The 16,786-nt window shown below is 41.0% G+C and overlaps 1 protein-coding gene across 3 annotated transcripts in view; it reads left to right on the forward strand.

Moving 5' to 3' along the window:
- arid1b (AT rich interactive domain 1B (SWI1-like)) overlaps nucleotides 1–16,786 on the forward strand; it is a 150,057-nt gene that overhangs the window by 130,259 nt on the left and 3,012 nt on the right. For all 3 annotated transcript variants that reach the window (XM_055230995.1, XM_033988062.2, XM_055230996.1), the window contains 12 exons: nucleotides 4,530–4,642; nucleotides 5,756–5,847; nucleotides 7,961–8,158; nucleotides 8,811–9,020; nucleotides 9,593–9,830; nucleotides 12,451–12,592; nucleotides 13,100–13,269; nucleotides 14,664–14,796; nucleotides 15,363–15,482; nucleotides 15,570–15,642; nucleotides 15,730–16,450; nucleotides 16,583–16,713. In XM_055230995.1, the coding sequence (XP_055086970.1) occupies nucleotides 4,530–4,642; nucleotides 5,756–5,847; nucleotides 7,961–8,158; nucleotides 8,811–9,020; nucleotides 9,593–9,830; nucleotides 12,451–12,592; nucleotides 13,100–13,269; nucleotides 14,664–14,796; nucleotides 15,363–15,482; nucleotides 15,570–15,642; nucleotides 15,730–16,450; nucleotides 16,583–16,713 (2,341 nt within the window). The remainder of the gene's footprint in view (nucleotides 1–4,529; nucleotides 4,643–5,755; nucleotides 5,848–7,960; nucleotides 8,159–8,810; nucleotides 9,021–9,592; nucleotides 9,831–12,450; nucleotides 12,593–13,099; nucleotides 13,270–14,663; nucleotides 14,797–15,362; nucleotides 15,483–15,569; nucleotides 15,643–15,729; nucleotides 16,451–16,582; nucleotides 16,714–16,786) is intronic.

The raw sequence follows: 16,786 nt of genomic DNA on the forward strand, positions 1-16,786 counted from the left end.
TGGGGTGCTAAAGCGACCATTTTTGTTGCTGCTGCTGTCATTTAGTCTCCCCCTTTCATCCACAGCCATCCCTCCTCCCCCTCCTCCCACCACCTTATTTCAGTCTTTTTACCAACTCTCCCCACTGCACAACGCTCCCCAGTCTCTGCCTCTGTGCGCGCCTCTGTTATCCTTACCCAGACCGTTTTATCTACCGTAGTCTTTCTTCCTCCCAATTTGCTTTTTTGTTCTACGCCGACTCCAGCTACAGCCTTGTTATGTTTTCCTCCCTCAGATCCCCCCTTTAGAACATCTGAGGGAGATCAGGGGAAAATTGGCCTCCGAAAACCTGCAGTTTAAAGTCTATCTCTCTCTTGGCTGCAACATTATGAAAGATCCAGGCTTGGTTCCTCCCCAGTTTGTCTCAGAAACAAGTTGTTAGTTGCGGTGCATGTCTTGTTGGGAACTTTGATGCGTCCATCCATAGTGAAGGCTACAGCCAGCACTTGGCCTGACCTTCCTAATCAGAACCAGTCAGATGTTCTATGTCTTCCTTGACTTTTTCTTAAATGTCCTGTTGTTAGCCACCACAGTCCAACAATCCTTCTTTATGTCGGTTTCGGACTTCCTTCCCTCTTTAGCATACTGCTTCTTATACAGTGGCACACATTAAAATCTATTGAAAACAGAATAGTCACTCAACATGTCCCATGGGTAGAGGCCAAAAGTGAAGTTCACTGTTTTTTTACACCTAAAGATTTAAAATGGTATTAGTAATGTTTAAAGAATATTGTGGACTTTATAAGTGCATTCTGGCCATTCTAAACATCCAAACCTTTGTAGAGAAAGTTACGATGAGTTGTGCCTCCCTGTGTGTTCGAGTCTGTCAGAGCGAGCCTGATAAATCACTGATGTTGTGCTGAAGAACATGGGTGATGGCAGCTCTGTCAGGGCGGAGGAGGTGGAAGTCTGTTTGGGATAAAGGTGCAGTTTTTTTCTGCTTGGCAGATTGATGCTGGGGAAATTTTGGAAAACAGAGAGAACACAAAGTATTAAAAGGTATAAGCTTTTCTTGGCAGCCGCTTCTGAGAACAGAATTGGCTTTTCAAATGACTTTCTAGCGCTGCCGGCGACACTCTACAAAAAGTTCCTGGAGCTATAGGAACAGGCTCTGTCAAAAAATAAGCACTTAGTAAAAGAAGAGCAAAGCTCAGGAAAAAAGAGGCGTAAATCAAAGGAAATTGAAGGGAGAAAAATGTTGGAAGCTACGAGAGGAGAGTGCTCCCAGGCAAATCCTCGCCAAATAATTCATTTCTGACCTCCTTAGTAAGTAAATTTGCTAAATAAATAAGAGCAGTGCTTGAATGTCAAGAACGGGGGATGCTGCCTGTGGCGCTTTGTCGCTGGCAGTCTTGGCAGAGCTGTGCTGTGCTCGGCTTTCATTAGATGGGCTAAATAAATGGCTTCTCCTCCATCCATCCTGAGCTGTTTGATGTTTGGGAAGGATGAAGGGGGAGTAGCGTTCTCTGGATTTAATATGTTAAAAGCTGTCCTTCTATTTTTTGTACTGGGTTATTCTGGTGCCCTCAGTGTGTGTATGTGTGCACAGAGTTGAGTCAGGAGTTTGAACGAGCGATGTGCCCGCGCTGCCCTGAGAACAGATTGGCTCCATATATAATTCATGGCCTCCAGCCGATTCCCTCCATCCTTCCATCCAGCTCTCTGCCTCTTTCTTCCACGGCGCACAAAGGCGAGGGATCGATAGGGACAGCCGCTCAGCCGTCACACACTCCGCTGCTGTCTGCTCCAGTTAGCAGCGCTGGGAGCCATCACTGCGGCCTGTCAACACAAATGAAGGACAAAGCCACTGCCACTCGGAGAGAGACGCTGTCAGCTGGTTGGCTGGCACCTCGTAACCATGGCATCCCCTTGGCAACAGCGCCCACTCCGTCATGAGCACAAGGACACGCTCAAACACACGGACCCTCACGCACACGTCGCACTGTGGAAGTGCCCTTCACCCACCAAGGATCAGCATTATACACAAACCACTATGTGTGCACAGAAATGTGGTTGTTAAAACTTATAAAAACTGCAACTTTTGTCAGGTCAAAAGTACATTTCAACTAAACAAACTAGATTTCCTCCATTCTGCTTATTGTATGGGTGCCTTTGTTCATGGAAATCATTTACAAAATTCATTCTTTACATACACATTGATTATAGTATGAATAAACTGAATGTATTTGATTGTTGTAACTACATTAACTACACTATGTATTTGTAAATTCCTATCCTTGCAGCGCATAGTTTCTCCTCAGTACATTAGGCTTGTTGGACTTTTGAGGACAGCTCTTGTGCAGCTCAAACTTTTTGCTCAAACTCTGAATGTGTGGAGTGGAGTTTGTCTCCTCAGGCCTCTCCTGGACTACAAACTGAGAACGCACTGGTGTGATGGACTTAGATAGATGTTTTCCATGTTTCTCTGTAAGCGTGTGGTTCCCCTGGCTCAGTCTCATGGAACAGCGATTACCTCCAGCTCTGGGCCCCAGAGCTCTAAACATGCCCCCCATTGGTGCACCAGGGACATGCTCACAGCTCCAGCTTGTTCCAGCCTTCATCTCCCTCTCTCTTTCTCCTTCTCTTTCTCTTTCTCTCTCTCTCTCACTCCCTCTCTTCACTTCTCTCTCTCAGCAACAGGATGCTTTTTCCAGCACAAAGGTGCCCAAGAGCAAGATGAATGTGCTGTTCCATTTTTCCCCGATAGCAGCACATGCATATATTAAGTGTGATTAAACGCTGTGCGGTGCTTCCATCAAGTGCTTTCTAATGGGCTTTTTTATGACATGAATTAGTCATAATGGGAGAGCGCCACAGTTGAAAACTCCAACCACTGTGGCTGTTGTTGATTTGGATGTTTCTCATTCACACGAGAGCTTGTGCTTACATTGCTTTAGGTGGGAGGGGGCGTTTACAGTGTGGAGACACCAAGTCCACTGCCAAACTGGCAAACTACTTACACTTTTGTGCTAGATTAAATATTGGAGAGAGAAAGGTGCCATGATCAAAAGGTTTATGTAACTTACATAGAGGTGTTACGTAGGCAGCCTCAGCACACTCTATATTACAGTGTATGGAGACAGGGCCAGATAAGCGTGGATTTGGTGAGCTCTTGTTTGTTCATCGTGGAGCTCCCTGTGCACCTCGGCCCCCATAGAGGGATTACACATGTATCATCAGCCGTGCTCTATGACTAATTACATCTGTGAGATGAGATTATGGGGAGGTTTACCAAGCCGATCCCTCCTCTTAGGCTATGTGTAGTGCTTCCAACATGAGGCATTACAGTCTGTGTGACAGCGAGAGATGCCAGTTAGAAGATTTTTCGAATGGCATAAATCTGTAAAGCATGCTTTAGAATACATAAATCTAAAGGTGCATCATGTAACTTTTATGGTGAAGGATTAGTCGCCTGCTTGTCTCTATGGATGTGTTACTACTTTTCCTGGAGTGTTCTACAGTATGGCAATAAGACATCTAAAGTCTATCTGGTGTTTATTCAATTACAAATGTATGTATCACTTAAAAGCATGTATTCTTACTGTGAGCAGGGTTGCTTCTGCACAGATCTAACCTGGAAAGTGGTGTCAGCTGTCTCCTTGGAGCAGATTTCATTAGTTTAATGTCATACTCATTTAATTTCAGGCAAAGCAATAAGATCTCCATACAGAAGAACATGTGTCGCACTCTCCACCAGGAAATGTACATAGTGCACCTTTAAGTGGTCTTCTGTACCAAAACTTCCTTCTTGAAGAATATTCTCTGTCATCTTTGCACTTTCTGGCTTTTAAATGGACTCTTTGACCATCTTCATGTCTCTCCTTTAATTTATCTCCTCTTACATTTGCAGCCATCCCTATCTCCTCGCCGCGTGCACCTCCGCTCGTCTCCTGTGGTCGTCGTGGAGATAATCTGTAGTGACCAGGAGATAGACCAAATTGTTCTAAACATGGTGTTCTTTTTCAGCCTCTGTGTCCCTGCTCCATCTGCACTGGTCCACACTGATAGAAGGCAGAGGGGCGGCGGGCATTAGGCAGGCTGCAGATAAGCCCCTTTGAAGGCCGTGTGATGAGCGGGCTTTAAAGGCAGGGCTGCTCGGGGAGGAAGATGGAGCAGGATTGATTTCTGCTGTCACCATGGCAACAAATAACATGATCCTCTCCAAAAGCACACCTTAATTAGTTAAATGAGGACTTGTGGGAGCGGGAGGGAGTGATGGAGAGAGGGGGATTGAGAAGAGCGGAAAAACATGAGCTTGCTTTCAGTTTGAAGTACTGTTTGTTTGATGGCAGATTTGTGACTTGCCTGGTCTTTTACTTAGAGTTACACATATACACAGTGATCTGATTTAGTCTTGAGGTGTTGCCCCGACAGAATCCGCAGACAATCTTTGTTGAGTTTTATGACTATGATGCTGAACAGTACTTTTGACAACTCATCTTGCTCAAACACACCCCTGATGGTTTTGCTTCTTTCACTGTGTGTTACAGGCCCGGCAACTGCCAAGGTCCTGCTATGAGCCAGTCAAACAGCCAGTCAGCAGTCAACAACAACTCTACTGTGGGAAATGCACAAAGCCCAGCCTACAGCATGCCACCCACAGGTAAACTTATCAGTATTTTATTATTATAGTCAATTTGAGTAGGGTAAATAGTTTAGATATCCACCACCTAAGTCGCATATGTGTTCTTGTGCAAGATACATCAATTTTGCCTTATTATTTCACAATACTTGGATGGTTAGGATAGGAAGGGGATCTTGTGTAAAGTTTCATAATGGTAGGTTGCAAAAAATACAAAATAAAAATACAAATAGTTCAGTCCAAAAAACATACATCGTACAACATTTTGTCTTCTTTTTTTGCAGTTGGTTTTTAGCTTCTGAATTTACAGTGATTTATTCGCACTCAGATACATAGGGATAGAAGTACAGAAAGATAGTAATGAAAGTAAAAGCTCAACAAATCAATTGTCGATGTTTCCCTCTCTAGCTGTGCAAAGCCCCCCACAGAGCCAGAACTATAACTGTTGGTTCCTTTTATTGGTTCTTCACTTGCTGCATTGTTACTAAACACACCTCCTGAAAGGCAGCTTTTATCCAATACCAAATATCAAAACTGGATCACATTTGGAAAACTTCAAAGGAATTAGAGCACCAAGGTTTCTCAAAATTCATCTGCCTTGCCCCTGGGCACAGTAAAAAGCCATTGGTTTTCCCAGTGCAGCGCCGCACACCAGGGAGAATAGAGAGCAGCCTTCATCCAAGGACCTCTCCTTTCTGTTTGGGGAAATATGCAGCTGCCACTATTAAACCCAGTCGTAAAGATGTTAGCTCTTTTTCAATTAGGAATAACCTGAAAGTACCCAAGTGTCTTTGAGAAAAACAGAAAATTGTTCTTGAAATTTAGTCTGTTTTGAATATACTAGAATAAACACATTCCTCCACACTAGCAAGGTTAAAGAAGGCATGTCTTACCTCAGTTCTTATCTGATTCTCTTTCACTATTTCTGCTTTTTATAAATTCTCTTTATAGTCCATGGCAAGACAGAAACCTTAAGAGCATAGTAAAAAGCCCATCATACACTCTGATTCCATAGATATTGACTTATTTTACGTAATGTATACATTGTCTATCATTTGCACTACATATTGAAATTAAACTATGCTTTCTTTTAATATTTCAATTTAAAATGTTATCTATTATCTATCTTTGAAGGAGGCATGACTGACGAGGTGATGAGCCCAGACGGAAAAGCCAAATCCGATGTAAAGGAAGACTGCTCAGCTAATGATCCCCACAAACCAAAGGTACACTTATTTTGGATGATTCAGTTAGAAGAATTCCCATCACAAATAATACATTCTTAATAACCTTTATAGTTGCTTTATGAATGTTTTGTTGATTATTTTACTTTTTATTTCACTAATGAAGCAAGCCAGCTCCGTTCTACATGAGGCCTCTCCACAGTGTGCCCTATCCACTGTTCTCTCACTGTACTTAATGATTTGTTTAACATTTAGTACTTCTAATGTTTTTTGCACTTTCATTTTGCCTCTAGCTCTCATCACATGGTGGAGTTTTGGCAGACACGTTGCAGCCCATGTATTTGTACATTATGCACACTGGCCTTTCCATTGACTCACACACATGGCTATAATGAGCTTTTAATCATGACTTCAAACAGTGTCAGTGTCAAGACTACCCATTAATAGTTATGCTTTATGAGAAAAGAAAGAAACTCCAGAAATAATTCCAAATGAACTTAAAAGTACAGCCTATAATTTGTCTATAATTGATAATGTAACTTTTATGATAGCGGCCAATAATGGATGAAAGTAATTTATGAGAATGTGCACACATGGTTTATTTGCTAGACTAGAGCAGACTAGTGCCTTGAGTGTTTCACAGTACAGCATTTAACTTGCCTGTATATATGGAGACAAGTAGATGACACTACTAGACAGTTACTGGTCAGATCTATGAAGAGGCAGCCTGTTTACAATGGGAATGCACGTTCTTCGAGGTGTTTTTAATAGAAATACACACGTGTAACTGAATAAATGCAAGATACATCAATTTAATGTTGTACTGTGGAATATTCTTGGTAAGTCAATAGCATCTCCATGGAGGCAAACTCCAGAAAAGTTACACAGTGCACCTTTAAAATGACAGCTGTGAGGAATCAGTGCTATTAGTGTTTTTTAAAAAGTGATATAAATGAGCACAGACCTTATATAGAAAATTTTATGACTGGTCTGCACTTCATCATACTAGAGAATACAGACTCTCTCAAATAGTAAATGAAACAAGACACAGCTCCAGGTATGTTTTTGAAGAGGGAATATTTTTACAACATGGCAGAAAGCTCAAAAAGCACCTCTAATGATTTGTTTAACATTTAGTGCTCCCGATGTTTTCCCCTTGTCTTTTTGCCCGTAGCATTCTTCTCTGCTTCATGTTTTGGCAAGCATGCTACATCCGCAGCCCATGCATACTCCAGCCTCTCCACTGACTCACACACCTAGCTTTCTTAAACTTCCCTGATGCCTCTAGTCCACATATAAGTCCCAATACACAATGCTGACTTTTCATTTTGCCCTATTATTACTGCTCCAACACAACTCTATGGTCTTTGCTCCAACCCACCTACCCTCTTCGCACACACCCTTGTTTTTTGCACTTAACAACTCTGCTCCCACACACATACACGCACACTCCATCATATCCTCTGCAAATCCCTGTCTTTTCTTTTGCTGATTACTGTACTAGGGCCTTTTGAATTATTTAAGGCAGCCCGCGTAGCCAGAAAGACCCCCAATGCTCCCGAAAGAGATGATCTGTCTGCCAAGAGAGGAAGAGGAGGCAGAGAGAGAGAAAGAGCGAGAGAGGGTTAGAAATGGGAGAGAGAAAGATAAGGTTTTGCTGACATGGGCATTCCACACACCAGACCTGAAGCACTTGTCAAGCTGTTGTTCCCTCTTTCACAGGCACTACACACACACGCACACACACACACTTACACATGCACACTAGTGAAAGCTAACATGAAGTGATTTTCTCATAGTCTGTTAGCTAGCGCGCTCGGGAGATGTAGAATGCAAGCTAATGCATAATGATCTGCCCGCATTTGAAATCTCAGCTCGACAACAAACAGTGAAAATGAAGACACATAAATGCTGATTCTGTACAAACAGTGGTACAAGTTCGATTTGGCTAAATAATCCAGTTTGAATGTGGTTTAGTTTAACATTTTCTTATCACTACAGACTAAGCGCTTAGAATTATTCTGCCCAAATATCTTAAATTATTTGAAATGTTCTTAAGCCTAACATCAGTGGGTACATTTACATGGACGGTAAAAATATATCTGATACTCTACTACTACTGATGTTTGCTTAAACTTTCTTACCTGTTTTGCAGCTCCAAGATGGTTATAGCAGCACTAACAGCAGTAGCGGAGGTGCACAGCAATGTGTGTCCCAACCCGCTACACCAGGAGGTACTCTCCAGGTGTCTTCTCCACTGTCCCCCAGCCCTGCCAGTCTGTCCTCCTACCACGGGGATGACAGCGACAGCATCAGCAGCCCACCATGGCCCCTCAAGACCCCCTCCAGCCCTGTAAGAACCAGGAGCATTACACTACTATACATGCACACTAATACTACTATAAGGTGTATGAAATGGATTTAACTTTGGGCAGTGAGTGTGTTGAAAAGCTGTATAAAAATGTGAAACTTCTCCCCCTGTGCAAAAAGCTCTTTTAGCTCGGCCATTCAACCAAAGGCTTTCCTTAGAATGTGTAAATAGAGGATGAAATATTAAAGATCCCCAAAGGCAACGCGGTGTGTTTTGTGGAAAGTGCACTGGGATACACCTGAAAAATATTTATAACTCAACCCATATTTGGCAGACACCATGATCTGTTTAGAGGTGGCGTCCAAAACATTTGTGTTATTTACATAGCCAATAATAGTATTTAATTATATTTACATTAAAGGAGACAACTTTTAAGTGCTTTTAAAAGCACTTAAAAGCACTCCCATACACACCTACACACCTACACACCTTTACTGCAGACCTGTTTCTTTTATTAAAGCAAATAATACATAATAAAATGTGTTTGCAAACATACAGAATGATTCAGCCTGTGCTATTATATAGAGTTTTTTCTCCTATATAATATTCATTATTAAAACAAGTATTTAATCATTTTGATTCTTTTTTATATTTAGCCGAGTCTACAGTCACCTCTGTTCTGTCTCCTCTGCAGAAAGCTAACTCGTCTTCCCTCGGTGGGGATAGAGTCGCGCGCCTTTTTGAGCTTGGTGCAGAGCCGGAGCGGCGCAGTTGGGTGGAGCGTTACCTGTCCTTTATGGAGGAAAGAGGCACACCTGTGGGCCAGCTGCCGATTGTGGGCAAGAAGCCCCTGGACCTATGGAAACTCTATGTGGCTGTGCGTGAGATAGGAGGGCTGGCTATGGTAAGGAAACATACACTGTTTGGAACAAATTAAAAAGTGATGCGGCTGTTAATTAATTTTAAGCATATGGTGTGTTTGTTAATGTAGTGGAAATATACATGTATATCAATTAAGAAGTAATAATTGTCCATATGTTTAACACATTTAATCAGTCTAATATTTACCTAGAGTAAAATAACAAACATTGGCACATCTAAAAACATTTTAATCATTAATTTTCACATTTATTTTGAAATCGTATTCATTTATTTTCTTATAAATCCAAACAAACGGAAATTGAAATATGTTGGCAAAATAAATATTAGCTTATTGTTCAGACATTTTCCTATTTAACTTGAACAGTAGTGTCTAAATTTAGTTCAGCCTGTGGTCCAAGTAAATACAAAAACCCTGTCAAAACATAAAATCAATTATTGTTGATTTACTCAGCTGGCTGTAGTCTGCCCTGCTCCAGGCAAAATGACAAGTGTGTGGCTGGCACGATTGGGATCCACTGGTGAGAAAATCATAGGGAACACGTTTTATTTAATCTTCTAATGTCTCGTGTTTTGCCCTGTTATTTTCCAAACCAGGTGAACAAAAACAAGAAGTGGCGTGAGCTGTCCGGCACGTTGAATGTGGGCACGTCCAGCAGCGTGGCGAGCTCTCTGAAGAAGCAGTACATCCAGTATCTGTTTGCCTATGAGTGTAAGATGGAGAGGGGGGAGGAGCCGCCCACAGACAACAGCAACAGCAACAGCAACAGCAGCAGCAGCGGCACAGGGGCAGGGGACAGAGGGAAGCAGGTCAAGATCCAGCCCCCCTCACCTGGTAGGGCCAAAAACATGCCATAAATAAATACTACATCAATTTTTTCCATCCACTCAAAGTTTTACTGCTAGGTTTATGTAATTTAGTTAAAAGGTATTTGGTATAGGATATCTAATTAGCATTCAGGCCACTTGTTTGTTGCTTAAAACAAAACAAAAAACAAAAAAAAACATGTACTTAAACTTCTCACTCTACTTGTCTGAACAGTAGTTTAGTATATTTATAGAATTTCTTATATATAATTTCAATAGCACATTTTATCATAATTTTGTATAAACTTAATTTAATGATGGTATAATTGTCTTGCAATTGCATTACTGAACATATGCAAAGTTCAGTGTACTTTATTTAATACATTGTGAAATGGATTTTGGAGAGCAATTGATAATGACTATGTGAGTGTGATTTGCAGAGGTAGCCTTTGAAACCTGGATACTGCATGTCATATATAAGATTTAAACAATTCAATTCATTCTAGCCAAGTACAGTACCTCTAATGCAGCCTACAAGCCCAGAGGTCTGAGTACTTTAAACACTAACATTCAGTGAGACATGGGTGACTTTTCTTTATTTTATTCATTATCACAGCCACAGAAAGGTTTGACATGTTTAGTGCAGGCAGAAAAAAACATTTTGATTTAAATATGAGAATTATTGTGTCAGTGAGATGAATTTCAATAGTAGCATGCTAATAATAGCCTGAGCTTTAAAATGAATGTAAGCATATGTTACATCATCATTACTTTAAGCTGTACAATGCCCAGCCCTAACCTTGCTTAAGTAATATAAAATGCTTCTTAGGGTTTTCAGTTATACTTTGTAACTATTGTAAGTTGTAAGCTGAGGTGTGAAAAATTGCTGTGCTGTTAAAAGCCCAAACACTCAAAAGCAAATATTGGAACATATCATCATTAATATATCAACTTTGAATGTTGGCTATTGCTTTTTGTACTGGGACCATTTCACTGGCTGAATTAAGTAAATAAATATATGTTATTTTGGTGTGTAGGTTTTAGGATGTTGTATTGTATTTTATGTTTAATGAGAGCATTACGATCTGGCATATTTGGAGCAGTGCAGTAGTGCTTTTTGTTGATTTGGATGATACCACTGCCCCAAACTTTGTGTATTATCTTTAGTTATATTTATTATATTAAATTCCTAATACCAAAAAATAGTACACCCCATCAGCAGTTTAGCCTTGACCTTGTTTTGTTCTACGTGCTGTGTGCCCCGGTGACACCCTGCAGGTCTATATATAGAGCAGGAGGCTAGTGATGTCACACAGGGAATGCGTCCAGCTGTCAAGAGGGTGGGGGCAAAGGGAGAGAGAGGGGGGTGGAGGGTGATTAATGAGTGGAGGAATGTACTACGTAAACAAACTCGACCTCTCCACCACCTTTCATTCACAAAACTAGCTCAGCTGACTGACTTAACCCCCACCCCACCTACCCCCCTTTAACTACTGCCATCTCTTTGGGATTATGTCACAGTACACACACACACACACACACCAGCAGCACGTGCACACTAACACAGTTTCTCATATTGCATCGGTTTCTTATTATCCCTGCCTCCCTGTTATGCTGTATGGATACCTTCCCTGCTCTGTTATTGCACTTCACAGGGCTATAGTATTTCTTATTCAGGGATGTCCCGGGAGCTGATGAATCCCCTATTGCTTCCTGCACCTTGCTTGCCCTTTCACCTATTTCTGCTCCTCAGCCCTCCTCATCATGGGATACCCGTCTCTCTGTCTGCTCTTTTCTTATGATGTAAACGCAGGGGGTGTCATTCAATAATTCACTATTTGCATCAATGTTTTAAAAGCACAAGTCTCTGTCTTTTTTTTCAGTGATGGCGTGTGCTGCACTGAAAGGCCACTGGAGTGCTTACAGGGAAAGGCTTTCTACTCTAAATGCTCATTAGGATACTTCATGGCTTTAGTCAAAAAACTAAATAGACTGTGTGTTTCCCTTGATTTCCTCTGAATGACTATTCATGATTGGCTCTCTAGTTGTAGTAGTTTTATGTTAAGATATTTGGTGATGGTAATCATACATATCGAAAATGTAGTAATAATAACATCACAACAAAAGCACATTCTGCAGTTGAAGTAGCCCAAGAGTAGGAGAACATAGAAGAGAAGTTTGTTTACCACACTGGACCTGGACACATGAATCTATCTATCTATCTATCTATCTATCTATCTATCCATCCATCTATCTGTCTATCTGTCTATCTGTCTATCTATCTATCTGTCTATCTATGTATCTATCTATCTATCTATCTATCTATCTATCTATCTATCTGTCTATTATCTATTAATAAAAGAACATTTGCATTTATGAAGTTCTGATTGATCTCCTTTAGTGTATTGTTTACATGGGACAGGGACTTGCCTAGCGTGACCTTTTCCCGACTCCACTCTCTCCATCTTCTGCTGAGGTTTCATGTAGCACACATCGCAGAGCTTGCGTCTAATTCTGAACTTATCTCCCAAAGTCAGAACCTAAAGCCTGTCTGTGTCAGAGCAGAGGACAAGCCGGTCTCAGTGTTGCAGTGGATCACGAGGGCTGTCACCAGGGCTATCACAGTAAATACTGCCTCTGCTTTTTAGCAAATTCAGGTGGATCCCTCCAAGGCCCACAGACGCCTCAGTCCTCGGGCAGCAGCTCCACAGCAGAGGTCGCAGCAGAGCTGAAGCCCCCCACTCCGGCTACCACACCGCTGGGACAGGCCACACCACTGCCCCCCAACAGGTGCTATACTCTATATCAGTTATGCTATTCTAACACTGTGCAAATGCAGGTTTATAAATGAAACAACTCAGACATCAACACAGTATAGCTATTCATAGAAAATTAAAACAATAGTAATATTTGTGATCCCTTGAACATTCAGACACGTATTAGAATAGAAAATATGTGAATAAAGAAAGATTTGTGAAGCACACAATAAAATTGTGAAACACATGTTAAAAATTACTTTTTGGCAAATTTTTCTAATTACAATAATTATCTAACTTAATTAAAAATAACAATATTAAAATGTGCCTCTATTAAAAATTATAATTCAGCTTCATTTTTTTCATTGAATTTAGATAATTACTTGTTTCTGTTATTATGAGTCATCATGAACAAATGTAAATATATTATATCATAATCATATGGATTTAACTTCTTAAAGTTAAAGCTATAACTAAAATGTGTTTGTCATTGTACCTTATGTATGTTCCCCCTGTCCTTGTGCTCCTCCTCTCCCTTCAGGAGCAGTGTGAGTGTACAGGACCCCTTCTCGGAGGTGAACGACCCGGCCTTCCAGAAGCGCGCTCCATCCCTGCCCCCCTCCAGCCCCTACCAGCAGGGCCTGGCCATGCCCGACATGATGATGAGGATGCACTATGACACCAAGGACCCTTTCGCTGGAATGAGAAAGAGTAAGTGGACACATGCAGAGATGGAACTTTTCTACAGCATAGAAAATGTCTATAACAGAAAAAATACAGTTTAGGAAATCTCTTTTATTCCAGATTGAAAATTCCCAATTTCCTACGTTTTTTTCACATATTTTCTTGGCATGACTCATCTAAGGCCATTGTTTTTTTGATCTACATTCCTGGTCTAATTTATGTGTAATCCCTGTGTCATCTGAGGAAAAGACAGATGTGATTTCGTGCCAGTAAAAATATGAAAGGCGATGCAAGCTGTTTGTTACATCCACACAGTGTTATCATAAAAAACAGCAGCTCCTCTGATCTTCATGTAGCTTAGCCTTTCTCTCATCCTAACTTTGTTCCATGCTTTTCATCCATCTTGCCACCACCTTTCATCCCTCACCACCCCACGGAGAAGCACCTGTTTGGACCTGCGTCCGTGGTTTGGGTTTTCACAACAAACAGGAGTTGTGGAAAGAAACAGAGGGTCTCTGATGGCTGAAGAGAATGGAGTCTGAATGAATAATATAGAGGATGTTAGCTGCATAATAACGGATAGAAGCTCACAACAGTAGGTTTAATCAGCACAAGAGGGAAATATGTATGGAGTAATGGTGCCATCTGGTGGATAACACAAGACATGTCTGAAACTATAGATTTAGACTAACTATTGTTCCGTAAGGAAAATAACTTTGACACAGTTCCTCACACATTACAACATAATAACAAGGATTAAAAGTATTATTTATAGTATTTAAGTTGCATTTAAACAGAATTAAATACAAGCAAATAAAACATACAATACCAATTAAAGGTTTGGACAAACATTTTCATTTATGTTTCTTCTTTATTTCCATGATTATTTACATTATAGATTTTCACTATATAATTTAACTTTTTTCCCACTATATTTCATTATAGATGTTTCTTCTTTATTTCCATGATTATTTACATTATAGATTTTCACTGAAGGCATCAGAACCATAAATGATCATGTATGGGATGTAGCAAACAAAAAGTAAGCTCAAAATAGATAAATAGATATGTAGTTTAGATTTTTTTTTATTTTTTATTTTATTGCCACTGCTTTGCACTTTTGGCATTTCTTGACCCTGACAAGGCACATCTGTGAACTAAAAAAATACGTGAATGTGAATCCATCAGTAAGATCTCTGAGAGGCACTGCCAACAAAGCAAAGGATGGATACTTTGAGGATTTGTATTGAATTTTTACTACATAATTACATATGTCTTTATTCAATGTATATAAAAATGTTGAAAGTTGTAAACTTAAAGAAAAAATATACTGAAAAAAGGTGTGTCCACACTTTTGACTGGTAGTGTGTCCGAATATATCAATATAGTAAGTTGAGTTGGCATGTGCTTTGCTGTTGCAGTGGCTGGAGGTGACCCCTACATGCCCAGTCAGATGTCTGGTGGTCCAATGCAGGATATGTATGGACGACCCTCCTCAGCTCTACCTATGAACCAGCGCTCTCCGTACCCCTATGGACCAGGTTATGACAGAAGGTACACACTAGCTCTGAGCTTCATTACATACGCTGGAAATTATCTACCTGACCCCTGTGATTTGATTTTGACTTAAGAATAGCATATAACATAAGAAAGGTATCATTTTAGGATCCAACCTTAACAGTAGTAGTTAGTAGCCAATAAAAATATTTTTCATTAGCAATTTGCACATAATTTAACTTTCTTTATTTATTTATTCTTTATTTGTCAGGGACCATGTGCAAATTCATTAATCTTACAAAAGAAAAGATGATTTGCACCAGATTTAGCTACTGCTACTTTCCATCTGCAGTCCCTTTTGAATATTCACGTTAAAGAAAAATACTTTTGAACTCAAACTTGGTATTGTTCTGCAATATTCATTTTCATTGAATATTTTTACCTGCTTTGTAAAAAATAAATAAATAAAACCTTCTTCCTTGTTTCTTGATTTTGCATGTGCAGTTTTTTACTCTTACCTCATCTATATGTAGCAGCATTGACACATGAATTTCTCTACAGTGAGATCCATAAAATTCTATATTATATTATCTTGTTATTTCCTTCCTCTCATGTGATTTCAGGCCTGACCATATGATGAGTATGGATGGGAGCATGGGCCCTCCTGGCAGTCAGAACAGTATGGGACCTGCCAACAGTGAGAACAATATGTACGCTCCCAACAGATACCCCTCACAGCCGAGGTCAGACACCATGCACTGGGTTACTTTGATGCGATACATTTTGTTTGATATTTGTATTTACAATTTGTATTCTTTGTCTAATTCTAGACATGATGGTTATGGGCAGCAGTATAGCATGTCTTATGGTATGCACTCATCCGGGATATACCCACAGCAACAGGTCAAGAGATTTCTATGCTGGTCATTTTTGTGTACAAACATAAAAAATGTGAAAGCTCAATGACCCTCTGTGTGTTTTGGTACACAGGGCTACAAACGCCCCATGGACGGTATGTACGGCCCTCCTGCTAAGAGGCATGAGAGTGAAATGTATGGCATGCAGTATCAGAACCAACAGCCAGACATGTACAACCACTACGGAGGGGGCTACTCAGGGCCAGAGCACAGACTGATGCAAGGACAGTTCTCATACCCATATCCTCGGGATCGCATGGGACCATCACAGGCCCAGCACAGTATGATAGGAGGGGGGTCCACTCCGAATCACAGCGATGGGCCTAACATGTGGTCATCCAGGACAGACCTAGGCTACCCATACCATAACCGACCTCCCGCCCAAATGCCCCCTTACGGCTCAATGGGTAGAGAGGACATGGAGGGCAGGCCAGGGCAGGAGCAGTGGCACCGGCAGTCCTCTTATATGTCCTCCTCATCCATGACCCCTCTGTCGGCACGCCAACCTCCCTCGTCCTACTCTGGTTCTTCATCCATGGTCAACCACCTGTCCAGAGCCCCCAGCCCAGGAGCATACCAGCGCTCCATGGACTCCAGAATGTCCCCCAGCAAAGTCCCCTTTATGTCCCCCCTGAAGATGCCCAAACCTGGAATGGGCATGGTGGGTTCACAAGGCTCTGGGATGCTTCAGTTTCCACCCAATCTTAGGAGAGACCTGAACTACCCACCAGGTTCTGTAGAGGCTACAATGCCAGCTCTCAAAACAAGACGCAAGTTCACATCTAAGGATACTGGTGAGTACTTAATCACACATTTTTATTGTTCAGCACACAGGACTGAAAATGGCACAAAGTTAATACATTTACTGGTTAAGCATTCTGGACTTTTATAATCACATCTAACTACATTGTCCTCTTCTATTCCAGGAACCCCCGAGGCCTGGCGTGTGATGATGTCTCTAAAGTCTGGGCTGTTGGCTGAGAGCACATGGGCCCTGGACACAATCAACATACTGCTCTATGATGACAGCACAGTGGGCTCCTTTAACCTCTCACAGGTAAGCTGCATTATAGGCAATTATGGAGTAATTTCTGTATTTTAGATTTCCTTACTAATTCCACTCTCTCAAT

This window comes from Periophthalmus magnuspinnatus, chromosome 22, assembly GCF_009829125.3.
Source record: "Periophthalmus magnuspinnatus isolate fPerMag1 chromosome 22, fPerMag1.2.pri, whole genome shotgun sequence".
Lineage (NCBI taxonomy): Eukaryota > Metazoa > Chordata > Actinopteri > Gobiiformes > Gobiidae > Periophthalmus > Periophthalmus magnuspinnatus.